This window comes from Pseudoliparis swirei, chromosome 22, assembly GCF_029220125.1.
Source record: "Pseudoliparis swirei isolate HS2019 ecotype Mariana Trench chromosome 22, NWPU_hadal_v1, whole genome shotgun sequence".
Lineage (NCBI taxonomy): Eukaryota > Metazoa > Chordata > Actinopteri > Perciformes > Liparidae > Pseudoliparis > Pseudoliparis swirei.
The window spans coordinates 2,074,257-2,101,868 of record NC_079409.1 but is presented as its reverse complement, the minus strand read 5'-3'; the positions used below and the strand labels follow the sequence as shown (position 1 = coordinate 2,101,868).

The following is a 27,612-nucleotide window of genomic DNA, read 5'->3' as shown; positions in this document are numbered from 1 at the left end:
TTACATATATACTACTACTAATAATAATAATGAATATTTCAGGTTTGATGTGTTTCTATATATAGAGTATATATCAATTGTTTTCTAACTGCCAAACCACAGTCTAATAATATCCGTATAATATAATGTTGTATAAAGATAAAAACGAGAACTTGACCTCTGGCCTTTTTCACCTGGAGGAAGTTTTAATATTTTATGATAGTTCGTGTTCTTTGGGGAGCAGAGTGGTTTAAATGCGTCATCGCGACAGATCATAAAAGGTTAACATGACGTCACAACAATCATTCTTCCTTTAAAGCAGTGGTCCCCAAACTCCGGCCCGTCTCCACATGTGGACCGGCCCCCTGAACAATACCAGAGACGCGTTCCGATTTATTATTTGTTTCACCTGGCCCGCTGCCGTTGAGATTGCAGTGAGACGCGGAGAAAATGTGGAGTGGTGCTCTTCACAATAAAACATCTTTGATGGGACGTGTCGCGTCTCGGCCAATCAGTATTCAGATGTTCACAGCGTTTGGGAAGTTAGGTTAGCTTGAATGTTAGTCCGCTACATCTGCTGCTGTCACGCTGCACGGTGTAGCGATACTAACGAAGTACCCGTACGTTAAACACAATGTGATTTAGCATATTTTTAGTATCGATACTTCATTAAGAGAGCGATCAGAGCGATCAGAGCGCACGCGCTGCTCCGTTAAATGTTGTCTGCACGCGCAGCGCTCACAACGAGCGGCGCGCGCATCACGGCTGAGTGATGCGCGCTCACAGGTGAGCACACTCACACTTCTCACTAGCACCCCCCCCCCGGCTGGCCCTCCAGCAGACAAGGGAAATGTTATGTGGCCCTCTCAGGAAAAAGTTTGGGGACCCCTGCTTTAAAACAAACGCAGCCAGAGGAGCAGCGGCCCGGAGGCTGCAGTGCCGAGCGGCGGCCACTAGATGGCGACGGCGAGGCCGAGCCGCGAGGCCCGACAACAGGCGCGAGGCCGCGGGAGACATTTGACTGCTGCGTCGCTCCTGCGCAGACACTGGGGATAGCGGACAAGAGGGATGACGTCAGAGTCAACAGTAACACACTTTCCCTAAACACACAGGCTCTCACATGTCTATGCTCCAACAACTGGGACAGAGAGGAAGCTGTTTTTATCCAAAGTTAATGATGTTTTAAATGACTGTGCCTCGGAGGATTTTTTATTCTTGGGGGGGGATTTTAACTGCACAGAGGATGATTTTAATGACAGAAACCACACAGAGCCACATCCAGCTTCACAGCAGGTGCTGAGGAGGCTGGTCCATTCTCATGGTCTGGTGGACGTGTGGAGAAGGATGCATCCGGACTGCCGACAGTACACATGGTCCCACGTTAGGGAGGGAAGGATCTCCTCAGCCAGGTTAGACCGTATTTATGTTTTTAAGCACAATTTAAATATTTTTAAAATGTGCAGCATTGTTCCGGCTGGTTTTACTGATCACTCTTTGGTGTTATGTCATGTTTTTATGAGGAACTTTTTACCCAGGAGCGCGTATTGGCATTTTAATACAGTTTTAACTTTCAATAGGAATTTTAGAGAGGTGTTGTTTTATTTTTGGGGCATTTTTAGGCTGAGGAAGAGTGATTTTAATAATCTTAGGCAGTGGTGGGACCGTGGTAAGGTAGAAATTAAGCTCCTTTGTCAGCAGCACACTTTCAACGTCACTAGAGACGTCACCAGCTCTATGAAGGACCTGGAGACTGAGATAGTGGACCTAGAAAGTTTGAGCGAGTCCACAGGAGATCGAGGACATATTGAAGTCCTCATCTTAAGATGGCGCGGCTGTGTCCAGACGCCGTCGAGGTAGCTCCGCGGAGATTGTGCGCTCTTTTAGTTTTTGTGTTTATTTTTAATGTTTTCTTTGCCACAAACACATCGGCACTAACAGCATACGACCGCAGCACACTTTTGGACATAAACTTTTGCGCAAAACAAGGGTTTTTGTCCACTTTTTCCATCGATCCAGCGTGGCCGGCGGAGATTGTACGAGCGAACCACAACAACAACAGTGGAGCCGCTACTACGGGGGGACGACGAAAACATCGAGGGAAACGGAGCGGAATTCGGAACAGACTGAGAGTTCAAGCCCACCGTCCACCTCTGCCCAGCATCCTTCTTGCTAACGTCCAGTCTCTGGAAAATAAGATGGATGATGTTAGGGCAAGGATCAGATTCCAACGGGACATGAGGGACTGTAACATCTTTTGTCTGACGGAAACATGGCTGACCCCGCTGGTGCCGGATCGAGTCATATGCCCAACCGAGTCCTTCTCTGTTTTCCGTGCAGACAGAACGGAAGAGTCTGGTAAATCTAAGGGTGGAGGGGTTTGCCTCATGACTAACAACAAATGGTGCGACCCCAAGGACATTAAGACTCTTTCTCGTTCCTGCTCGCCGAACCTGGAACATCTGACGATCTCATGCCGTCCATTCTACCTTCCCCGGGAGTTCAGCTCGGTCATCACCACAGCCGTCTACATACCACCACAAGCGGACACCGACGTAGCACTATCGGACCTACATGATGTGTTATGTCGGCATCAGAACAAGTATCCCGACGCGGCTGTGGTGGTGGCTGGGGACTTTAATAGGGCAAACCTAAAAAAAGTCATGCCGAACTTTCACCAGCACATTACGTGTGCTACCAGAGGGGAAAGAACGTTGGACCACTGCTATACGCCATTCAAGAGAGGCTACAAGGCTGTCTCTCTCCTCCGCTCGCAAATCGGACCATGCCGCCATTTTTCTTCTTCCGGGAGACCGGCAAAAGATCGCGCGGGAAGCGGTAGTGACGAGGAACGTAAAGCGGTGGTCTGACCAATCAGAGGCTGAGCTACAGGACGCTCTGCGTATCGTCGACTGGGACATGATCCAATACAGTTCCAGTGACGTCAGCGAGTTTGCGGAAGTAGCAATGAGCCTCATAGCAACGCTAGCGGACACCATCGTCCACACGGTAAAAGTTAGGGTCTTTCCTAACCAAAAGCCGTGGGTTGATAGATCCATCCGTGAAGCTGTGAACGCCCGTACTGCTGCCTATAACTCCGGTCTTGTATCCGGCAACATGGACGAGTACAAGGCAGCGGTCTATGGACTGAGGAGGGCGGTGAAGAAGGCCAAGAGGAGGTACCGAGACAGAGTGGAATCACAGATGGAGCAGCGCGACACCAGGCGCCTATGGCAGGGGCTACGGACTATCACAGACTACCAGAGCAGACCCCGCTATGGTGAGTGCCGACGCATCCCTAGCGGACGACCTGAACTCATTTTATGGACGGTTTGAGGCTAGCAACAACAGGGCTAGCTCGGCTAACAACAACACCGTTAGCGTAGCCGAGGTGAGTTCTACCGCTGGGGATGAACACACACTCTCTGTGACCGAGCACAGTGTGAGGAGGGCTCTGTTGAGGGTGAACACCAGGAAAGCTGCAGGTCCAGATGGCATATCTGGGCGAGTACTGAAGACCTGTGCTAACCAGCTAGCTCCAGTGTTCACCACAATATTCAACCTCTCCTGGCTGAGTCCGTGGTCCCCGCCTGCTTCAAGAGATCCACTATTGTCCCTGTGCCCAAGAATGCTTCTCCAGCATGTATGAATGACTACCGACCGTGGCCCTCACCTCGGTGGTCATGAAATGCTTTGAGAGGCTGATAAAGGACTACATCTGCGCCTTCCTCCCTTCCTCCATGGACCCGCTGCAGTTTGCTTATCGCCCAAACAGATCCACGGATGATGCTGTCTCCCAGGTACTGCACACCACACTCTCTCATCTGGACAGCCAGAGGGGGCTATGTGAGACTGCTGTTCATTGATTATAGTTCAGCTTTCAACACCATAGTCCCTCCAGACTGGCCGGCAAGCTGATTGAGCTGGGACTGAACACCCCTGTGTGCTTGGATCCTGGACTTCCTGACCGCCAGGCCACAGGTGGTCAGGGTGGGCAGACACACCTCCAAATCCCTCACCCTGAACACAGGATCCCCCAGGGTTGCGTCCTCAGCCCCTACTGTACTCCCTGTACACACATGACTGTGTGGCCAGGTTCAGCTCAACACCATCATCAAGTTTGCGGATGACACAGTGGTGGTGGGCCTGATCTCCGACAACGACGAGAAGGCCTACCTGGAGGAAGTTGCTGATCTGTCACTCTGGTGCCAGGACAACAGCCTCATCATGAATGTCACCAAAACTAAGGAGCTGATTGTGGACTTTAGGAGGGTACAACAACAGAGGACGTACTCACCACTGGGGATTAACGGGACTACTGTGGAGAGGGTGAGCGGGTATAAATACCTGGGAGTCCACATCACCGAGGATCTGACATGGTCAACGAACACAGACACTCTGGTGAGAAAGGCAAGGCAGCGCTCTACCACCTCAGGCAGCTGAGGAAATTTAAAGTTTCCCAGAGGATCCTTCAGTCCTTCTACTCTGGAGCTGTAGAGAGCGTCCTGACAGGAAGCATCACAGCCTGGTTTGGCAACTGCTCCGCTCAGGACAGGAAGGCTCTGCAGAGAGTAGTGCTCGGCTGAACGCACTATTGGAACTACACTCCCCACCCTGCAGGACTTGTACACCAGGAGGTGCAGAACCAGAGCCGGCAGGATCATGAAGGATCCTCACCACCCCAACAACAGACTGTTTCAGCTGCTGCGGTCAGGCAGGCGCCTCCGTAGTCACGCTGCAAGAACAGAGAGACTGAGACGGAGTTTCTTTCCTCAGGCCATCAGGATTGTGAACTCCGACCACACCAGGACCCCCACATAGACCCACACAACTGCCCCTCTTAGGCACACACACACACACACACACACACACACACACACACACACACACACACACACACACACACACTTACTGTAAATATTGTGTTGTTGTTTTTTATTGTAAATAGTGTGTACTTGTTGCCCTTGCACATTCCTGCTGAGCATTGCCACTTTCATTTCACTGCACACCCTGTGTGTGTATGTGACAAATAAAACATCTTGAATCTTGAATCTTGAAAAGTAAAAAGGCGGCTCTCGCCGACCTGTTCGAAGTTAGAGTACAAGGCGCACTGGTCAGGTCCCGATTCCAGACCATCGCGGAGATGGACACTCCCTCTAGCTTCTTCTTCGGCCTGGAGAAGAGGAGTGGGCAGGGGCGAGTGATCCACTCACTGCTGACGGACGCAGGGCAGCCGGTTGTGGAGCCAAGCCAGATCCGGAAGCGAGCGGTGGGGTTTTACTCCTCCCTTTATGCCACTGAGTATAGGGAGGAGGGAGAGTCGACGGAGCGGCTCTGTGGGAGCTGCCTCAGGTCTCCGAGGAGACTAATGAGGAGCTCGACAGACCCATAACCCCAAGAGCTGAAAGCTGCCCTGCAGGAATGCAGGAGGGCGCGCCCCCGGGATCGACGGCCTCCCCGCTGAGTTTTACAAGAAATACTGGGATGTCCTCGGAGGGGACATCCTAGACGTCTTCAACGAGAGTCTGGCCTCTGGTTCCATGCCGATGTCCTGCCGGAGGGCAGTACTAACGCTACTGCCAAAAAAAGGAAACCCGCAGGACATCGGTAACTGGCGCCCTGTGTCTCTGCTGTGTGTGGATTACAAGCTTCTGTCCAGGGTCCTGGCCTCCAGGCTGAGGGGAGCTATGGAGCAGGTCCTCCATCGGGACCAGACCTACTGTGTGCCCGGCAGGTCCATGGTGGACAACGTCCACCTCATTCGGGACGTTTTGGAGGTCTCCAGCTCGTTGGGTATGGACACTGGTCTGATTTCTCTAGATCAGGAAAAGGCTTCCTCTGGAAAGTTCTGGGGAAGTTTGGGTTCAGCGCTGGCTTCATAGCTAAGATCAAGGTGTTGTACAGTAATGTTGAGAGTGTGCTGAAGATAAACGGCAGGCTGTGTGCTCCTTTTAGAGTGAGTAGAGGGGTCCGGCAGGGCTGTGCTCTGTCCGGGATGCTCTACGCACTCTCCCTCGAGCCCCTCCTCATTAAAATACGCTCTAGCCTACATGGTTTGGTTTTACCTGGTTTTAGTAAGCGAATGATTTTATCGGCGTATGCCGACGACGTTGTTGTTTTTATTAAAAATCAAAATGATGTAAACCTTTTAAATCAAATTGTACAGGATTTTAGCACGGCATCATCAGGGAGGGTGAACTGGAAGAAAAGCGAAGCCCTCGCTGTGGGGGAGTGGCGTGGCCTCCGGTTCTTCCACAAAAGCTCATATGGAAAAAGGACGGTTTTAAATATTTAGGAATATACCTGGGGAAACCGAGCATGGTCCAGAAGAACTGGGAGGGCGTCACAGAGAAGATAGAGGGGAAACTTTCCAAGTGGAAGTGGCTGCTCCCCCAGATGTCTTTTAACGGTAGAGTACTGGTTTTAAACAATCTCATTGCATCCCAACTGTGGCACAGGTTGACCGTTTTAGACCCTCCCTCGGGCTTCTTAGCCAATATACAAAGGAAAATGGTTGATTTTTTTTGGGAGGGTCTACACTGGGTGCCACAGGGGGTGCTGTTTTTAGCCAGAGAGGAGGGGGGACAGGGTCTTGTCCACCTGGCCCGCCGGACGGCCACTTTTAGATTACAGTTTGTTCAGAAGTTTTTAACGAGTCCGGGGTTTTTAGTGTGGCGAGACGTGGCCAGCTGCATCCTCAGACGTGCTGACAACCTGGGGCTGGATACTGCTCTGTTTTTAATAGACTCCAGCATTTTAAAGTTAAGTGGGCTGCCTCCTTTTTATCAGGGTGTTTTAAGTCGTGGGCCCTTTTAAGCACAAAGGTGCCCACAGTCTGACTCTCTGTTCTGGTTGTTGAGAGAACCATTAATTTATAATGCACGACTGGACATTAGCAGCAGCGTCACCCTGGACTAACGGGGCGCTGCTGTGAACAAAGACCCTTTGCCTGCAGCAGTTGGTGGATGCAGTGGGGCCGACGCTGAGCGACCCCCCGGCCCTGGGCTCCCTGCTGGGGATGCATTCCGACCGGGTGGCGAGGAGGCTCCTGGAGCTGTGGAGGCAGAGGCTGACCGGGTTGGAGAGGAGCCTCCTCAACGACTACAGCCAGCAGAGAGCAGAGCCGGACCCTGCAGACCCCTTCCCAGACATCTCCCTCAGCCCGGGGCTAGGGGGACTCACCGGCCCCCTGCTAAGAACGAGCCACCCAGAGAACTGCACACTGAACAAAGCAGACAAGAAGACTTTGTATTTTAACCTCGTGAAGAGCATCAACAGGTCCAGACTGTGCAACAGACCGCCCACTGTGTGGTCAGAGAGACTTGGGCATGGAGGCCCGGGCCCGCAGTGGGGGGTCCTATACAAACCTCCCCTGAAGAAAAGGACCGCTGACCTCCAGTGGCGGATTTTACACGGTGCTGTCGCGTCCAACGCTTTCATTTCGGTAATTAATCCCGCTGTCCTGAGCCAGTGCCCCTTCTGCGACCTCCGGGAGACTATTTACCATGTTTTTAACGAGTGTAAGAGACTTTTGAGTTTCTTCGCTCTTTTAACATTGGTTTTTAGTCTTTTTAATGTGGTTTTTACAGAGAAGGTTTTTATCATGGGAGCTGCCTACAAAAAAACAGAAAAAGAAAAGTGGCAGCTCCTGGTGAAGCAAAAATGGCAATTTATTTAACGAGAAAATCCCGGGTGGAAAACAGAGAGGGGCAGGAAGCCAGGGCAGTGTGGCTCTGTAACATCAGAGCCAGACTCTGGCTGGAGTTCAGGTTTTATAAATACATTGGAGACCTGGATGCTTTTAAACAACGCTGGTGTTTTAAAGATATTGTTTGCTCTGTGGTGGAAGAGGAGCTGGAGTTTGCACCACTTTTTATGAGGTAAAACATGTTTTATTTGTTTTTAATGGGGTTTTTTTGGTTGTGTTTTTTATTTTAAACAACCTAATTTTTTTAAGCACTTTATTTTTAAGAAGCTATGTAAAAGCTGAAAAAATGTGAAATAAAGTGTTTTTCAAAAATCAAAAATCAAAATCTCTCTCTCTCTCTCTGCCCTTTCCCATCTACTCCGCCCCTTTCCTTTTCCTCTCTCCCTCTCCATCCTTAATCTCCTCCATGCAGACCCCTCCCTCTTCCCTCCCTCCCTCCCTCCCTCCCTCCCTCCTCCCCTCGGCTATGAAAGGGAGGCCTGGGAGGAACTCCCTCCACTCCCCCGGCCAGCGTCCCTCTGAGCGAGGCCTCCGTTGCCCCCACAATCCTCTCTGTTCTTCCCAAAGCTGTGCCATGGAGGTCCGGAGTGCGCGTGCATCCTTCCGCCACCGGGAGGAGGAGGAGCATCAGATGCTGAACCTGAACCGGCGCCTGGAGGCCTACCTGGGCCGGGTCCAGCTCCTGGAGGAGGAGAACGCGCTGCTCTCCGGGGAGATCCGAGGCCTGAGGAGCAGCGGCCAGGAGGTGGAGGGGCGGAGGAGGAGGAGGGCGGGCCTGGAGGAGGAGCTGCGGCGGGCCCGGCTGGAGGTGGAGGCTGCCTGGGGGGACCGGGTCCACGCCGACGTGGAGGCCGGTAGGGCGGCGGATGAGCTGAGAGTCCTGGAGGAGCGGAGGAGGAGGGAGGCGGAGGCCCAGGAGGAGGCCGAGAGGGAGGGGGGGCGGAGCAGGGAGGAGCTGGAGGAGGAGCGGCGGGACCAGGTCCGGCTCAGGGAGCAGGTGGGTCAGCTAGAGGACCACGTGAGGAACCTGATCCGGACCCATCACCAGGACGTGGCCCGCTTGGGGGCCACGGTGACCCGGTCCAGAGGGGGGGCACCGCAGGGGGCCGCTGAGGCCCACCTAGACCAGCTGGAGGACTCACTGGACCGGGCCAGGAGCCACTTGGCCCAAGTGGGTCAGGAGAAGAGCCAGAGCCGGCTGCAGCTCCGGGCCCTGGAGGAGCAGAGGGCCTCGGCTCAGACCACCAGGCGGCAGCTGGAGACCTCCGCCGCCCGGCAGGGGGACCGGCACCACCGCGAGGTCCTGCACCTGCAGGTGAATTTCAGCATTACACTATAATATTGATCTAAATATACTTTTTTTATGTATGTGTGTATATGTGTATATATATATATATATATATATATATATATATAGAGAGAGAGAGATACGTGTACATATAAATATATAAAACATATAAATATATATATACATATGTATAAACATATATATGTAGATATATAAATACATATATAAATTAAATATATTATATTATATATATAATATATATATATAATTTATAAATATTATATATACACTACCGTTCAAAAGTTTGGGATCACCCAGACAATTTCGTGTCTTCCATGAAAAATCACACTTTTATTTATCAAATGAATATAAAATATAGTCAAGACATTGACAAGGTTAGAAACAATGATTAATATTTGAAGTATTAATTTTGTTCTACAAACTTCAAGCTCAAAGGAAGGCCAGTTGTATAGCTTATATCACCAGCATAACTGTTTTCAGCTGTGCTAACATAATTGCACAAGGGTTTTCTAATCAGATATTAGTCTTCTAAGGCGATTAGCAAACACAATGTACCATTAGAACACTGGAGTGATGATGAAATGGGCCTCTATACACCTCTGGAGATATTTGATTAGAAACCAGACGTTTCCACCTAGAATAGTCATTTACCACATTAACAATGTAGAGAGGGTATTTCTGATTAATGTTATCTTTATTGAAAAAACAGTGCTTTTCTTTGAAAAATAAAGTCATTTCTAAGTGATCCCAAACTTTTGAACGGTAGTGTATGTAATATATATTATATCTTTATTATTTATATATACATATAACTTATATATATAATTTATATATTATATATATATATATTAAATGTATCATTTATATATATTATATATATATATTGTATATATAATTCATATATATATATTATATATATGTAATATACATATATTTTATATATATAATTTATATATCCATAGATCTATAGATCCATAAATATATAGCTATTTGTAGATACACTCCCTCAGTATGATGATTTACACGTTGGGGTCTGAAAGGGACTGAAGGGGGGGGGGGGGGGCTGTGAGGTCTGAAGTGGTCTTGGGCCTCATGTGCAGGTCTATAATACAGTTCCCTCTGTAGACGCCATGTCTAGCTCCACAGCTTCTCCTCTGCTGCTTTTTCAACCACTTCCTTTTCCTCGTGTCACTTCCTGTTTGGGGGAGCAGGAGCACTGGGGCGGCCGCCAGGTGGACCGGCTGCTCCAGGAGAACCGGGACCTGCTGAGGCAGAAGGCGTCTCTGGGCCGCCTACAGGTACGCGGCCAGCAGGGGGCGCTGTGGTCACAGCAGCCAGACACCACAGGTCAAGGCTCCCAGCATGCACTGCGTGTCTCTGCCCCCTTGTACATTCATAATGATGCATTACAACTGTGTTCTTCAGAGTGTGTGTGTGTGTTCTTCAGAGTGTGTGTGTGTGTGTTCTTCAGAGTGTGTGTGTGTGTGTTCTTCAGAGTGTGTGTGTGTGTTCTTCAGAGTGTAACTCCTCTTGTGTGTGTTCTTCAGAGTGTGTGTGTGTGTTCTTCAGAGTGTGTGTGTGTTCTTCAGAGTGTAACTCCTCTTGTGTGTGTTCTTCAGAGTGTGTGTGTGTGTGTGTTCTTCAGAGTGTGTGTGTGTGTGTGTGTGTGTTCTTCAGAGTGTGTGTGTGTGATCTTCAGAGTGTAACTCCTCTTGTGTGTGTTCTTCAGAGTGTGTGTGTGTGTGTGTTCTTCAGAGTGTGTGTGTGTGTTCTTCAGAGTGTGTGTGTGTGATCTTCAGAGTGTATCTCCTCTTGTGTGTGTTCTTCAGAGTGTGTGTGTGTGTTCTTCAGAGTGTAACTCCTCTTGTGTGTGTTCTTCAGAGTGTGTGTGTGTGTGTTCTTCAGAGTGTAACTCCTCTTGTGTGTGTTCTTCAGAGTGTAACTCCTCTTGTGTGTGTTCTTCAGAGTGTGTGTGTGTGTGTTCTTCAGAGTGTGTGTGTGTGTTCTTCAGAGTGTAACTCCTCTTGTGTGTGTTCTTCAGAGTGTGTGTGTGTGTTCTTCAGAGTGTGTGTGTGTGTTCTTCAGAGTGTAACTCCTCTTGTGTGTGTTCTCCAGAGTGTGTGTGTGTGTGTTCTTCAGAGTGTGTGTGTGTGTTCTTCAGAGTGTAACTCCTCTTGTGTGTGTTCTTCAGAGTGTGTGTGTGTGTTCTTCAGAGTGTGTGTGTGTGTTCTTCAGAGTGTAACTCCTCTTGTGTGTGTTCTTCAGAGCTCTGCTGGGCAGCGAAGGCCTCGGGGGGGTCCCCCCCCCGTCGGATCGGCCCAGAGGCATCTCCACCTCAGGTAATTAAAGTAAAGAGCCTGAAGGCACCATGTGACCACGCCTCCTCTCCTCCACCCACTGCAGCTCTAAAAGCCCCTCAGTGGGGAGCATGTCACTTTGTGATCGCATTAGTCCAACTGTGTGTGTGTGTGTGTGTGGGAGGAGAGGGGGGGGGGGGGGGGTAGGTCCTTTGGGTCCTGTAATGCGAGCCACCAAAGTCAGACGGACCCCCAGAGGTCATGGAGCCGCATGGCTCTGCTTCACGGTAACCTAGACGACGGAGAAAGGAGACGTGGATCGATGTGGGCCCATCAGCGTCTCCATGGAGACGCTCCTCACCTCCTTTAAACCCGGTCCTCCTGCTCTGCTCCTCCACAGGCGCCTCCAGTCCTCGGGGTTTTAAATCGAGTTGCCGGAGCCACAGGACCGCCTCCCTCGCATGGACCGCCTCCCTCGCATGGACCGCCTCCCTCGCATGGACCGCCTCCCTCGCATCCGCCCCGACGGCGGCGCCGGCGCCCGGCAGCCCGACCCCCGTCCCGGAGATCTCCTCCGACACGACGGAGTCGGCCGACCCCCAAACGCTGCCGGACGGAGGCGAGCAGCGGTCCGGAGCGCCGGAGCTTCAGGAGGAAGTCGTCCACGCCGACCGGAACCGCGGCGCCGTGGACCTCCGGCCGGGGGTCGGCTCTCAGGCGGAGCCGCCCGGCGCCGATGAAGAGGGCCGGCGCCGGTTCACAACGCCACGGCCGACGATGACCGAGGAGCGCTCAGACGAGTCCGATGTGGACGTCCCGCTTGAAGAATCGGTGGCGAGAGAAGACGAGCAGGAGGCGCCAGAGGAAGAGTTCAGAGGAGAAGACGAAGAGCGAGAGGAACCGCCGGGTTCTGAAACCGAGCCGGGGGCCAGCAGACGGTCCGAAGAGAGCTCCGCCCACAAAGAGACCGACCGCAGCCCCGATGGAAGCCCGATGGAGGAGGAGGAGGAGGAGGAGGAGGAGGAGCAGACGAGGCGCTCCGTGGTGGGGACCCATGAGACGGGTGTGGAGGATCAGTTGTACCCGGATGGAGAAGACATGGACACGTGGGACCGCGTGATGAAGAGGAGGGTCCACGCCGACCCGGAGGAAGACGTCTCCGCCAGAGAGACGAAGCACGAAGAGAGAGACGCTCGGTCCGACTCGGGCGCAGCGCCGGACCGCGGGGCGGTCGACCGACAGAGCGCCGCCGAAGAGGAAGACGTCGATGAGGAGGAGGAGGAGGAGGATTCTCAGAGCGTGTCGCTGTCGTTTGGGACAGAGGGCGACGGCTCCGCCCAGGACGACACGCTCGCCGACACGCGGCCGCTGATCCGGTACAAGAGCGACGACAACGAGGACCCGGAGAAGAGGTCCGGAGAGACGGGAGCGTGGAGCGAGGCCCGGTCCAAGAGGTCCGGGACCATGGAGGGTCTGTGCGAGGAAGGCGGAGCGCTGGACGAAGAGTACGACCTTGGGTCCACTCAGGAGGGCAGGGCGGCCGGCCCCGACGAGGAGGAGGAGGAGGAGCTAGAGGAGTTAGCCACCGACAGCTACGGCGCTCACAAGTCTGTCGGGGAGGAGGCGGAGCCAGAGGAGGCTGGGAGGCCACGTTCAGACCGACCTTACGAAGACCTGCGTGACGCTCTGGAGGATGAGGAGGTCCGGCATAAAGATCAGGAGGCGACCGATGCTCCGGAGGAGGAAGAGGAGGAGCAGGAGGAGGAGGAGCAGGAGCAGGAGGAGCAGGAGGAGGAGGAGCAGGAGGAGCAGGAGGAGCAGGAGCAGGAGCAGGAGGAGCAGGAGGAGGAGGAGCAGGAGGAGGAGGAGCAGGAGGAGGAGGAGGAGCAGGAGGAGGAGGAGCAGGAGCAGGAGGAGGAGCAGGAGCAGGAGGAGGAGCACGATGTCCCAGGAGATCCCTCTCGCTGCGCTGACTTCCTCAGCCGGTCCGATGTGGAAGGAACCAACGACTCAGAGGGTCCGGACTCCGGGGTGCAGGACCAGGAAGGCCTGCAGGGGGCGCCGAGTGCATCTCGAGGGCGTCTGGTCGAGGAGGTCTCCGACCCAGAAGAGCGGGAAGTCCTGGAGACGCCGAGAGACGACGCCGGATCCAGAGATCAGAGAGAAGAAGACGAGGAACGCTCCAATGAGCTGGAAGCAGCGGGGCAAACCAACCGGGATCTCGTGTGGGGGAACTCGGAAAACGACGCGGCGAACTCCAGGGCGAAGACGACGGAGAGGGAGCAGGGGGCGTGTCGCAAGGCCGTGGAGGCGGAGCTTGTTTGCTCCGACGTCGAGTGGGGGGGGGTCGTGGTCCTCTGGGGAGGAACCCGTGTGAGAAGTAAAGCGAAGTTTGTCGCTTTCACGATTTCAGACGCGAGCCGTTTGAGTCCGACGCTCGCGTCTCATTGGCCGAGAGCCGGCCCAGGTGGGCGTGCTCCACACCAAGAGGAAGCCTTTCATTTCTCGCGGTGCATTCACAGTCCTGAATAAAAACGGTAGATTCAGGATGCGGTCCGAGTCGTTTCTGCTTCTTCTCCTTTCATTGTTTGTTTTATTAAAGAGAATAAATAAAGTTTCTCATTTTATTCTGAAGTCGTGATAAAAACTAGAGCGAATGTTTCTGGTATTAATATATAAGTATTGGCCCCTCTGACATCGTGTCTCAGAGACACAGTGTGTGTTTGTGTGTCTGTGTTTGTGTGTGTCTGTGTGTGTTTGTGTGTTTGTGTGTGTGTGTGTCTGTGTTTGGTCTAAAGACCTTTTAGAGATGTGGATTCGGGAATCGGGCCGACGGGGCGACCGGTTAAAATAGAGCCCCGGTTGCACGGCGCGGTGCAACCGGCTACGGGACTGGAGATCCAGAACGGTCCGTCCGTGTACGTAATGTTATTTTGTTTTTTCGTTTCATTCCAAATACGGAATACGGAAATCACTTGGTTTTTTCGTTTTCCGTTTCAAAACCAAAAACGGAAAAACGGAATACCACCTCCGTATTTCGTTTCTGCTGTCTGAAACCAAAAATGACAGAACGGAAGTGCTTAAAATGAAGTCAAAATAAAAGCCAGTGATACATATTCGTATTAACCTTAGAAGAATATTAATTAATCAATATAAAGAATAAATAATTAAACGGGGATATTTTAACGATGCAAACACATAGCAGGGTAACGTTAGAAGAATATTAATTAGTCAATATAAAGAATAAAGAATTAAACCTGGATATGTTAGCGACAGTGGTGAAAGACGGGAAGTTTAATATTCATGTAGCCTACACAGCAAGAATCACCTTCTCACTTAATCGTTGCATTGTTTGATGCAACACAGTTCCTAATATAGATTAATCAAAGTAATGTTTCTGTGCAGAGACTATATTTCCACCGCAGAGTAAACGGTTCACCTTTATACCGCTAGATGGCAGTATACCTGTTATTGATACATATGTATTTAATGCCGTTTATTTCCTCTGATATTTATGTTCATGGTTAATTTCCAGCATAGTTGTATACATCATGTATTTACTTGTTTTATTTGGGTCATTTTGGAACTAAACATTCCCACATGGAAGAGTGAGGATATGATGACCACTAGGCAATACATATTGACAATTGAAAAATAAAGAGACAGTTGAGTTTTTCTTATTAAGCAGCGTTCAGTTAGCACCCAGTCACAGCACCACCTGTGCTTCACCTGTAACCTTCATTACTACATCATCATTACATCAACGGTTAATGGGGACACGTTTTTTGTTTTGTTTTTCGTTTTATGTTTATATGCATGTGTGTGTATGTATAGAGTGTGTGTTTATATGTATATATGTGTGTGCATATGTATGTATATGTATACGTATGTATGTGTGTATATATATATATGATTCTTTGAAATAAGTTTTTTCGAGAAATCATAGGTTAGGGCACTTATAAGCTCGTTAGCTTCAGCCTCGACCCTTTCGGTCAGCCACTTTCTTCTTTTGTTGAATTATGATTACCTTCGCATTGAAAATGCCGGAAGGTTATGTTTTGATCGCCGTGTATTTATTTATTTATTTATTTGTATGCGTGTTATTCGCAAAACTCAAAAAGTATTGAACCGAATCGCATGAAATTTGGTGGGATGATTGTTTATTATCCGGGGACCAGTTGATTAGATTTTGGGATCGATCGGGTCAAAGGTCAAAGGTCATGAACAGGTCAAAAAGTATTGAACCGAATCGCATGAAATTTGGTGGGATGATTGTTTATTATCCGGGGACCAGTTGATTAGATTTTGGGATTGATCGGGTCAAAGGTCAAAGGTCATGAACAGGTCAAAATCTTTCGCAGAACTCAAAAAGTATTGAACCGAATCGCATGAAATTTGGTGGGATGATTGTTTATTATCCGGGGACCAGTTGATTAGATTTTGGGATCGATCGGGTCAAAGGTTAAGGTCAAAGGTCATGAACAGGTCAAAATGTTCTTGAATCGCATGAAATTTGGTGGGATGATTGGTTATTATCCGGGGACCATTTGATTAGATTTTGGGATCAATCGGGTCAAAGGTCAAGGTCATGGAAAGGTCAAACTCTTTTTTTACCATAGCACGATACATTTTTGTCCAATTGGCATGCAACTAATGCCAAAATGTTCATAATTCAATGCCCAATCTTGTGATATGCGAAGGTATGCACTCTACCGAGTGCCCATTCTAGTTGTTGTATATTTTGCTGATCGAAATAAAGTAACTCATCATAAACATGTAACCTGTTCTGTTGTGACTCTGCTGTCAGTGTCTTTACTCCTCTGACTACATCACATCATCATCATGTAGTACTTTGGTCTCCAGAAGGATGGAGCTCTGTGTTGTGTGTGAACATGTTTTGAGGAGCTGACTACATGAGTTATTGTATCAGAGTGAAACATGGAGAGCACAGCTCCTCTCACATCTCTAACATGTCTCACATAGATTTAGATAAGCCATATTCATTGTATTTGTACACACTTAAAGCTGATTCTGGTGGGGGGGCTTTATGAGTCCTTATACGCCGAAGATCGGAAAGCTACAAACAAATACTTGGAGAGTATTATGGTTAACTAGTTAGGGGTCTCCAAACTAGATAACCATAATATCCTTTTCTCTTCTTTTTTCTCCTAACATGTAATATTTCTCCAGAGCAGCAAGTCATGACCTTGTTTAGCTAAGAGTAACAGGTTTAGCTCAGAGCAACAGGTCGTGGCCTTGTTTAGCTCAGAGCAGCAAGTCATGACCTTGTTTAGCTAATAGCAACAGGTTTAGCTCAGAGCAACAGGTCGTGGCCTTGTTTAGCTCAGAGCAGCAGCTCACATGTACTTATATCTGATCCAATGACATCTGCACACTTCTAGATTCGTAAAGAAAGACAATCTTTGGTATTTTCTAATTCTTTATGTCAAGCACAAGTTAACTACTCCCCTAAAAGAGGAAGCCTTCAGAATTAGTGGTAGCATTGCATTAGGATTACATTTCTGTATTTGAATTGTATTGCTGGATCTCAATTCCTCTGATTCTTCCATCTGCAGTTAATCTGCTCGCATGATTTACATCATCAAAGTTTTGCCTTCCAAGAGCTGTTCCAAATGAAAAGTGAATGTCAGATGTATGAACCGTCCTGACTGAGCTTCACTGAAGCTTCATACCTGCTACAAGCTCAGGTCAAAATGGTGTTTAGTATTATGTGATTTACGAGGTTGGCTCAGATTGTTTATCATTGATGTTTGTTCCTGCTGTTTGATTGTAGTGCTCAGACATCAGCTGTGTTCTTAGTGAAGCAATAGGTGTCAGATTGACATCCAAACTGAGGGTGTCAGGGTCCTTAAGCTGCCCTTCATAAACAAGCGAGGTTCCCAACCACATAGGGGTCCTCCTCCAGTGGGAAATCTTCACACTGGGTCCACATCTGTGATACCCGGCTGTCAGGGAGACCGGCTTATGAGCCTGAAACAAGTGATACAATGGTGGCTAATGTATGAAGTTATCATGGCTTCACCGCCCTAAACCGGCTGCAACCGTCTTGTGTGTGTATATTTTGGGGGGTATGTTTGTTACCTAGGTCAGAGGTCACTGAACAAGCTATCTTCCAGTGCCTTACTCACACTGGCAGGGGGTCAACACACCGTGTCACTATCAATAGTTGGTGTTACAGGTCCAGACTTTCCCATTACAGATTAAAATGAAATTGTGCCAGACTTTGAAGACAACAGAAGTGTTTATTCAAAAGAACATATTTCTCCTTTAGACCCCCAACATTTGAAGAAAAGAAAAAAACATTCCGTCAGTTGAACCAATTAAAAAGCACAGACAATAACAACTTAGACACACAAAAAAACATCAGCGTTGGCAATTTCTCCTTGAGATGTCGATGAGGCCTTTGAGTCCATCTTTGAACGGTTGTGGCAGATTATTCACTGCATTGTCCAGCAGGACACTTGTATCAGGGCACTGCAGAGCAAATTCCCTCACTGCAGCTTCCTGGTCCTGTAAACTTGGAAACGGGTTGGTGCCAAAGTCTGACACTCTGTCAGTGAGCCCACTTCCTGGTCGTACCAGTCTGCAGCCACAGATGCATTTGGTAAAAGGTCTGTCGACAGCTTATTTGGGCATCCATCTCTGGCCAAGTAATTTGGTATCCCCCTCCCTGTAATAATAATTCAATGTGGCTGTCACAACCATGCCATGTATTGCAACATGCTCCTTCGAGTATTTGATTAAACATGTTTAAGAAACATTCAATAGTAAAACATTTTGAAAATAATTATTCACATTAAAAAAGGCTTGAAAGACCAACCCGAAGACATACCAGGAATCCTGTGTGCATTCCATGCTTGCACAGTTCGGTTAACACCGATCTGGGCCAACTGGCATGTCAAAGATGACACACAGAACCGAGTCATCTGGTCCTCCATGTCCAGCTCCTCCTGATCCACCAGTTCGACCAATGCAGCTTTCAATGGGTAGTTAACTCGGTTGTTAATTTCTGGCCAGATTCTCTCGATTCTGTGATTCTGTCATTGCAAAATAGACATTTTCAGATTCTTGATAAACAAATATTCGCCCCCCCCCCCCCAGACTAACTTACTTTCACACATTTCAATATCTTCAGTTAACCATTCTGAATAATTAATGAAAGTGTGAAATAGTTATTTAATTACATGTTGATTAACTGTGTTGCATCAAACAATGCAACGATTAAGTGAGAAGGTGATTCTTGCTGTGTACATGAATATTAAACTTCCCGTCGTCACCACTGTCGCTAACATATACAGGTTTAATTCTTTATTCTTTATATTGACTAATTAATATTCTTCTAACGTTACCCTGCTATGTGTTTGCATCGTTAAAATATCCTCGTTTAATTATTTATTCTTTATATTGATTAATTAATATTCTTCTAAGGTTAATACGAATACGTATCACTGGCTTTTATTTTGACTTCCTTTTAAGCACTTCCGTTCTGTCGTTTTTGGTTTCAGACAGCAGAAACGAAATACGGAGGTGGTATTCCGTTTTTCCGTTTTTGGTTTTCAAACGGAAAACGAAAAAACCACGTGATTTCCGTATTCCGTATTTGGAATGAAACGAAAAAACGAAATAACATTACGTACACGGACCACGGTCCGTGTACGTAATGTTATTTTGTTTTTTCGTAATCCTGATGAGAGAGAGACAGAGAGAGAGAGAGAGAGAGAGAGAGGGAGAGAGAGAGAGGGAGGGAGAGAGAGAGAGAGAGAGAGAGACAGAGACAGAGAGAGAGAGAGAGAGAGAGAGAGACAGAGAGAGAGAGACAGAGAGAGAGAGACAAGCATGGAAACTAGAGGATGTGGGCGTGGCCACATGCTCCTCAGAATGATCCCAGATATAGATCTGACTTTATATAATATTAATATCAGCATAAGACACTCGGGGGGGGGGGGGGGGTAGTTCCTGTGTGTGTCTGTGTGTGTGTGTGTGTGTGTGTGTGTGTGTGTGTGTGTGTGTGTGTGTGTGTGTGTGTGTGTGTGTGTGTGGGCCAGCAGATGCCCACTCAGTGATCTAATCAGGGAGTAAATGAAGTTATAGAGCTCTGGTAGTCGAGTCCAGAGCGCCGGACAGGAGGCGAGAGGAAGAGGATGACTCACATCCGATCACCCCCCCGACTGTATATATATATATATATATATATATATGTGTGTGTGTGTCTCTGTCTGTGTCTCTCTGTGTATGTGTGTCTGTGTGTTTCTGTCTCTGTGTGTGTGTGTGTCTCTGTGTGTGTGTGTGTGTGTCTGTGTGTGTGTGTGTGTGTCTGTGTGTCTTTGAGCCCAACGGCTGCTGGGGACCAACCAGCTGACGGTGGGCGTGTCACACCGACCATCTTAAAATAACCACTGATTATTTGATTACCAACACTGACCACTAGGGGGAAACTTCAGATATTTACACTTGACATGAAGCAACTTTATCTACTATTACTACTTCTAAAACTACTTATACTAATACTTCTGATACTACTAATACTACTACTACTATTATACTACTCAAAGCGCCTCAGTGACCCCTTATTACCCTTATACTATTAATACTACTATACTAATACTTAGAATAAATGTTCCTTATCAATAATTATGTATACTATTAATACTACTATAATAATACTACTAATTATAATATAGGAAATGTTCCTCATCAATCATTATTTATACTATTAATAGTACTATACTAATCTTACTCATTATAATTTAGTAAATGTTCTTGATCAATAATCTAATAAAAAGTGAATTCCTTGGTTGTTTTTTGGTTGCTAATTGGTTATTTAATATTAAATTAAATTCCTCTCTAAAATAATAACGTCCGTCTCGTAGTTTATATATGTATATAATATATATATATAATATACTTGATTGGTTTAAAGGATCTAAATGTATAATTAATGCATCGTAAAGTGCATAGTCCCCTCGTCCCCTCTCACCTGCAGCGGGTCCTGCTCAACCCAACAGCGCCACCTAGCGGCGGCAAGAAGAGACACAGCCAGCTCCTGTAGGTCAACTTGTCTATTTAATATATAAAATACGGTCAAACATACGCAATAAGGGGGGGGGGCTTTGGTACAACAACAACACTTGTTCTGTAGAAGTTTAGAATCTGTAAAACATATCAGTGCATACTTTATTTATGAAAATATACACAAACTGTATATCATTCTCCAAAAAAACCAACAAAAAATATCTTTACAACAAACAGAAAGCAGACTAGCCGAACACAATATATTAGCTATAATTTATTTAAACTTTTTTTGTGTGTGCGTGTTTTTTTCTGTTTTTTCTTTCCTTAAATGTATTTATTTCCGTGATGTATATTTTGTGTGGATATTTCTTTGACTTCCTCTAACGTGACTCACTCTCCGCCCATGCAATGATGACATCAGGTCTGGTGTGTCTGGTCAGAAATAAGTTAGACCCCGCCCCCCCCCCCCCCCCCCATGGTAGCATGTGTGGATGTGTCTCCGCTACAAACCGTGCATCGTTAGTAACACCTTTAAAAAAATTATGATTTTCTTTTCTTGAAGAAAAAAAGAGTAAAACAAACCCCCCCTCAAAAATAATATTTTTATAATATAATATATATATATTTTTAAATATATAATACAATCAAATTCCAAATAAAACAAAAAGCTTAAACTGCACAACACAAAATAAAAAAAGTTAATACCGCCATGACAGCTGCAGTGAGCGCTGTGGATGGGGACAATAATAATAATAATAATATAAATTCTCAACGATTAAAACAGACTGTCACCAGCACAGATTAACACTGGAAAGACTTCTCAACGTTATTATACAGGAAGTGGATTGGGGGGGGGGGGGGAGCGCTTAGAAACTGTTCATCAGCACGATTGTCTTTCTGTTTGGTGAGTCTGACAGCGCCCCCTAGTGGTGCTCTGAACACGGCGCCATGTTGGTTTTTAATTTTTACAAATGGCTCTCGGCCTTTTGGGAGAAGGAGAGAGAGAGGGGGGGGGGGGAGATGAGGGAGGGAGGGGGTGGGTAGTTTTTTTTGTTCGAAGCTCAGGGTGCAACAGTCTTAACAGTCAAAGAGTTTTTACACTACATAATTAAAGCTGAATTAAGTTAAGTAATCAGTTACTTTTAACTGAAACTTCACCAAAGCCCCCCCCCCCCCATCTAGTGCAGGTGTGTGGTTTGTCCGCTCCGGGCTCCCGTAGGAACGCGGCCGTGAAGAGAACCAGCTCTAACATCTACAGGTGATCACACCTGGTGACAACTTACTGTAACCCATTTATCCCGACAGCGCCCCCTACAGGCCACACACGGCACCGCACTACCTCGACACACTTCTGGTAGAAAAGAAATAAAAACTTCTTCAAAATGAATATTTCTGTCATCTTCGGTAATTTTTAAATTAATTATATAAATGAAATAAAAATAGTTTCAATCAAACTATTTAAATTAATTATATATATGTATAATATGTTGTCTCTTTCTTTAATTTCAAGAGTTTCTGTTGTGTGATTTAATTTAATTAATACATTTTCTAAAACAGGCAGATGGTCCCGCCCACAACGTCACAGCGGGGGCTCTGATTGGTTGACGTAAAGTGATGAAATACATTAAACTTTTTAAGGATTACATTTATAAGTGCAAACATTGACTTGTATCGGCCTTGTAAACCAGTGGAACCCTAACAGGTGAGTTCAGGGTGATGGGGGGGGGGGGGGGGGTCAGGGGTCAGGGGGGGTCAGGGGTAAAGCGACTCCATCAGAGTCCTAAACATTGCTCACTCAAAAACAGTCACCGAGTCACCGCAGCTTTGTTCTGCCTCCACAGCGCCCCCTGTCTGCGCCACGCTGTATATGCACGCATACATTATATATACTGTATATATATATATATATATATGTGTGTATATATATATGTATATATGTACACACACATGTTTCTGTGTGTATAAAGAGGCGTTCCCTTCCCTCTCGGGGACGACCGGCTGAATAGTTTCTCTACAGTCCCAAAGCCTTTAAATATAAATACTTGTGTACGATCGATTTGTTTATGTTTTTAAAACTTTTCAAAAAACGTCCCTGACAAGAGAAAACACCGAGGTCACGGAGATATGTACACGCCCCCCCCCCCCCCCCCGCCCACACACACACACACACACACACATGGGGGGGTCTGAGAGGATCTGGGGGTCTGAGGGGGTCTGGAGGGGGTCTGGAGGGGGTCTAGGGAGGTCTGAGGTGGTCTGGGGGTCTGAGAGGGTCTGGGGGTCTGAGGTGGTCTGAGGTGGGTCTGGAGGTGGTCTGGGGGTCTGAGGGGGTCTGGAGGGGGTCTAGGGGGGTCTGAGGTGGGTCTGGGGTCTGAGGGGTCTGAGGGTCTAGGGAGGTCTGAGGTGGTCTGGGGTCTGAGAGGTCTGGGGTCTGAGGGGTCAAGGGGGTCTGAGGTGGTCTGGGGGTCTGAGGGGTCTAGGGGGTCTGGGGGTCTGAGGGGTCTAGGGGGGTCTGAGGTGGTCTGGGGGTCTGAGAGGGTCTGGGGGTCTGAGGGGGTCTGGAGGGGGTCTGAGGTGGTCTGGGGGTCTAAGAGGGTCTGGGGGTCTGAGGGGTCTAGGGGGGGTCTGAGGTGGTCTGGGGGTCTAAGAGGGTCTGAGAGGGTCTGGGGGTCTGGGGGTCTGAGGTGGTCTGGGGGTCTGAGGTGGTCTGGGGGTCTAAGAGGGTCTGAGAGGGTCTGAGGGTCTGAGAGGGTCTGAGGGTCTGAGGGTCTGAGGGTCTGAGGGTCTGAGGTGGTCTGGGGGTCTAAGAGGGTCTGGGGGTCTGAGGGGGTCTAGGGGGGTCTGAGGTGGTCTGGGGGTCTGAGGTGGTCTGGGGGTCTAAGAGGGTCTGAGAGGGTCTGGGGGTCTGAGAGGGTCTGAGGGTCTGAGAGGGTCTGGGGGTCTGAGGGGGTCTAGGGGGGTCTGAGGTGGTCTGGAGGGGGTCTGAGGTGGTCTGGGGGTCTGAGGGGGTCTGGGGGTCTGAGGGGGGGCGTGGGTCTCGTTGACGTGAAGAAAAAAAAGGGCCCGAGAATCTAACGCGGCCCGACAGCGTCGGCTCGATGTGCAGCTCAAAGCAGGGTGCATGCTGGGAAAAAACAACGTCCAAAATATTTTTTATGAGCCTCTGATTAAAAAAACTCTACTACCGGACAAGTTGAGTAGAGGAATCCCTGGTTTTGACGGCTCCGCCCACTTTGGGGTTGTGTGTGTGTGTGTGTGTGTGTGACTGTTCAGTTTTAACGTGTATGCACAAGTGTGTCCACACTGACGGCGTGTTCGCATGCTTGTGTGTGTGTGTGCAGGGCTGGTGGGGGCGAGTACACCTCCTCCTCCTCCTCCTCCTCCTCCTCATGTGACCCAGGCGTCCAGTCTCATCCTCTTGACGTTGGTCCCGTCCTGGTCCTGGGGCTCGGCCGACGCCGGCCTGAGGAGCAGCATGGCGGGCTGCTGGCCTCTGGCGCCGCCCTGGTGGAGGAAGTCGGGGACGCCGCCGCGCCCGTGGCCGCCGTCGTCCCGGTCGCTGCCCTCGTACGAGCTGCCGTTGCTGCTGAGGCTGTTGACCGGCGAGCGGCCCTGACCCCCCGGGTAGACCCCCGACACCAGACCCCCCCCCTGGCCCTGGGCCTGGCCGCCGCCCACGGGGGTGCTGCGGTCGCGGTTGGGCGAGACGGGTTCGGACTTGATGTTGATGTTGGGGTTCACGCCCTGAGATATCTGACCCATCGGCCTGGAGAGAGAGAGAGAGAGAGAGAGGGGGGAGGGGGGGGGGGACAACGTGGTTACGGATCTGGATTGTCCTTGAACGCCACACGACAGTCAAGGACTGGCCGCTGCACCACGAGCGTTTACCAAGATGAAGCCTTTAAGATCGTTATTATTAGACGTCTCAAGGCTTTTATTTTGAAAAGGCACGAAGAACAAACACACAGGACGACAGCTGAAGCCATGCAGCCCAATCTACACACCAGAGGAGCCCCCTGGTGGTCAGGAGAGAGAAGGCAGCTTTAACACATGAAGCATAGACTTCTATACAACCAGAGGAGTCGCCCCCTGGTGGTCAGGAGAGAGAAGGCAGCTTTAACACATGAAGCATAGACTTCTATACAACCAGAGGAGTCGCCCCCTGGTGGTCAGGAGAGAATGCAGCTTTAACACATGAAGCATAGACTTCTATACAACCAGAGGAGTCGCCCCCTGGTGGTCAGGAGAGAGAATGCAGCTTTAACACATGAAGCATAGACTTCTATACAACCAGAGGAGTTGCCCCCTGGTGGTCAGGAGAGAGAAGGCAGCTTTAACACATGAAGCATAGACTTCTATACAACCAGAGGAGCCCCCTGGTGGTCAGGAGAGAGAATGCAGCTTCATCACATGAAGCATAGACTTCTATACAACCAGAGGAGCCCCCTGGTGGTCAGGAGAGAGAATGCAGCTTTAACACATGAAGCATAGACTTCTATACAACCAGAGGAGCACCCTGGTGGTCAGGAGAGAGAATGCAGCTTCAACACATGAAGCAGAGACTTCTATACAACCAGAGGAGTCACCCCCTGGTGGTCAGGAGAGATAATGCGGCTTTAACACATGAAGCAGACTTCTATACAACCAGAGGAGTCGCCCCCTGGTGGTCCACCTGCCACGACTCCTTTGAACAGCCCCTCCACCCTCCTCCTCTTCCTTCCTCCACTTTCTTTTTTTCCCCTCCTATTTCTTCCTCCTCCTCCTCCCTCTTCAAATTCTCCAGACCTCCTCCTCCTCCTGTGATCTAACCTGTCACCGGGTGATGACGCTGCACCGTGGCTCCTTTTGACAGTGTCGACAGCCTCTCTCTCTCTTTTTTTGTTGTCTCTCTCTCCCTCTCTTTCTCTCGCCCCAACTCAACGCGGTCATTTTTTGCATTTGAAGCTCCCAATTACGGCGTACACACACACACACACACACACACACACACACACACACACACACACACACACACACACACACACACACACACACACACACACACACACACACACACACACGCACACGCACAGGGCCTCGGTCAGGTAGACGGATGGCGGTGCCACGGGGGCGCCGTTGCTATGGCGAGAGAACGGCGGAGTCAGCGGGCCGGTGACAGTGATGAAGGCGAGCCCCCCCCCCCCCCCCCCCACTAACAACAAAGCCAGAAGCAGACGCACACACTTGGTTTCAATACGGCCGTGTTTTTTCCCACAATGCTTTGCTTCTACCGAGCTCTGACTCAGGTCACATGGAGCCGTTCGCTCCTGAATTTGACGAGTGGCAGTCGGTAAGTTGCCCTCATTACTGGGGCTGAGAAAGGGTTTGAGGGCGGGGCCATGTTGCATCATGGGAAATGTAGGAACAGGTAGCATCGTTAGCATAGTGGCTAATTGAGCCTCTTGTTCAGTCGCACACTGCAGCCGCACAGACATGGAGCGGCTGAGAGGAGTACAGTACCAGCACAGGCCGTCCTCCCTGCCAAAGAGCAAGTTGGACTGAGCGGCCAAGCTGTGGAGGGGGGAGGAGGAGGAGGAGGAGGGGGAGGAGGAGGAGGAGGAGAGGAGGAGGAGGGGAGAAAGAGACAGGCAAGTTTAAATAAATGGCCACAACATCAGGGGAACAGGGGAACAGGGGGACCGGGAGGAGGAGGAGGAGGGAATCAAAAGAGGAAGACAGAAAACGCTCTGCGGCTGCTCCGTGATGTTAAGAGGCGGAGCTTCATTAAAGAGGCGGAGCATCATTAAAGACGACGCCGCTAATGAACGCGAGGGAACCTCTTCAAGAGGACCACAGAGCCTCTCGTTATCTCCCTTTATTACCTTTGCATTGAACATGTGAAGGTTTTGTTTTGATCGATGTGTATTTATTTATTTATTTATATGCGTGTTATTCGCGTAACAAAAAAAGTTTTAAACCGAATCGCATGAAATTTGGTGGGATGATTGGTTATTATCCGGGGACCATTTGATTAGATTTTGGGATCGATCGGGTCAAAGGTCAAGGTCATGAAAAGATCAAAATCTTCTTTTTACCATAACGCGGTCAATTTCTATCCAATTGGCAACTAATGCCAAAATGTTCATAATTCAATGCCCAATCTTGTGATATGCGAAGGTATGCGCTCTACCCAGGGCCCGTTCTAGTCTCCCTTTGTTTCTCTTTATCGCTCTTTATCTCCCTTTGTTTCTATTTATCTCTATTTATCTCCCTTTATCTCTCTTTGTCTCCCTTTGTTTCTCTGTATCTCCCTTTGTTTCTATTTATCTCTCTGTATCTCCTTTTATCTCTCTTTGTCTCCCTTTGTTTCTCTGTATCTCCCTTTGTTTCTATTTATCTCTCTGTATCTCCCTTTATCTCTCGTTATCTCCCTTTATCTCTCTTTGTCTCCCTTTGTTTCTCTGTATCTCTCTTTATCTCCCTTTATCTCTCGTTATCTCCCTTTATCTCTCGTTATCTCCCTTTATCTATCTTTGTCTCTCTGTATCTCCTTGTATCTCTCTGTATCTCCCTTTATCTCCCTTTATCTCTCTGTATCTCCCTTTATCTCTCGTTATCTCCCTTTATCTCTCTTTGTCTCCCTTTATCTCTCTGTATCTCCTTGTATCTCTCTTTACTCCCTTTATCTCTTGTTATCTCCCTTTATCTCTCTTTGTCTCCCTTTGTCTCTCTGTATCTCCTTGTATCTCTCTTTACTCCCTTTATCTCTCGTTATCTCCCTTTATCTCCTTTTATCTCTCTGTATCTCCCTTTATCTCTCTTTGTCTCCCTTTGTTTCTCTGTATCTCTCTTTATCTCTCGTTATCTCCCTTTATCTCTCTTTGTCTCCCTTTGTTTCTCTGTATCTCCCTTTGTTTCTATTTATCTCTGTATCTCCCTTTATCTCTCGTTATCTCTCTTTGTCTCCCTTTATCTCCCTTTGTCTCTCTGTATCTCCTTGTATCTCTCTTTACTCCCTTTATCTCTCGTTATCTCCCTTTATCTCCTTTTATCTCTCTGTATCTCCCTTTATCTCTCGTTATCTCCCTTTATCTCTCTTTGTCTCCCTTTGTTTCTCTGTATCTCCCTTTGTCTCTCTGTATCTCCTTGTATCTCTCTTTATCTCCCTTTATCTCTCGTTATCTCCCTTTATCTCTTTGTATCTCCCTTCGCCTCTCATTGGCCCATCACGTCTTCTAACAGTCTGCTGAGGGCATGTCTGGGGCTTTTATTGTGAAAGGTAAGAACAGAAGTCATAAAGTTTGCCGTTG

The 27,612-nt window shown here is 48.6% G+C and overlaps 3 protein-coding genes and 1 long non-coding RNA gene across 4 annotated transcripts in view; 2 read left to right on the top strand and 2 right to left on the bottom strand.

The window, feature by feature from the left end:
• LOC130187965 (protein PTHB1-like) overlaps window positions 1–7,752 on the top strand; it is a 184,934-nt gene extending 177,182 nt beyond the window's left edge. The window contains exon 4 of the mRNA XM_056405980.1: window positions 6,932–7,752. Within this exon, the coding sequence (XP_056261955.1) occupies window positions 6,932–7,233 (302 nt within the window). The 3' untranslated portion in view covers window positions 7,234–7,752. The remainder of the gene's footprint in view (window positions 1–6,931) is intronic.
• Window positions 7,753–8,258: 506 nt separating this feature from the next.
• nes (nestin) lies at window positions 8,259–13,822 on the top strand. The gene is made up of 7 exons (XM_056444660.1): window positions 8,259–8,999; window positions 10,205–10,291; window positions 11,259–11,332; window positions 11,737–13,021; window positions 13,142–13,626; window positions 13,704–13,757; window positions 13,813–13,822. Exons 1-7 carry the CDS (start codon window positions 8,259–8,261, stop codon window positions 13,820–13,822), a joined length of 2,736 nt encoding a protein of 911 aa, XP_056300635.1.
• A 3,760-nt stretch (window positions 13,823–17,582) lies between these two features.
• LOC130187985 (uncharacterized) lies at window positions 17,583–18,584 on the bottom strand. The gene is made up of 3 exons (XR_008830531.1): window positions 18,423–18,584; window positions 18,144–18,348; window positions 17,583–17,981 (listed from the first exon to the last, which is right to left on the bottom strand). It is a non-coding gene; the product is annotated as an uncharacterized LOC130187985 (long non-coding RNA).
• Window positions 18,585–23,092: 4,508 nt separating this feature from the next.
• Window positions 23,093–27,612, bottom strand: part of mef2d (myocyte enhancer factor 2d) — a 35,820-nt gene continuing 31,300 nt past the window's right edge. Inside the window, exons 10-11 of the mRNA XM_056405916.1 lie at window positions 25,823–25,873; window positions 23,093–24,089 (exon numbers count right to left, since the gene is read on the bottom strand). Of these exons, the coding sequence (XP_056261891.1) occupies window positions 23,711–24,089; window positions 25,823–25,873 (430 nt within the window). The 3' untranslated portion in view covers window positions 23,093–23,710. The remainder of the gene's footprint in view (window positions 24,090–25,822; window positions 25,874–27,612) is intronic.

Excerpts from the sequence above, each read along its gene's own strand:
- nes (XM_056444660.1), top strand. The coding sequence starts at position 8,259 with ATGGAGGTCCGGAGTGCGCGTGCATCCTTCCGCCACCGGGAGGAGGAG. Across the intron at positions 11,333-11,736 it reads CAGAGGCATCTCCACCTCAG|GACCGCCTCCCTCGCATGGA; the intron begins GTAATTAAAGTA and ends CCGGAGCCACAG. Across the intron at positions 13,627-13,703 it reads CTTGTTTGCTCCGACGTCGA|ACGCGAGCCGTTTGAGTCCG; the intron begins GTGGGGGGGGGT and ends TCACGATTTCAG.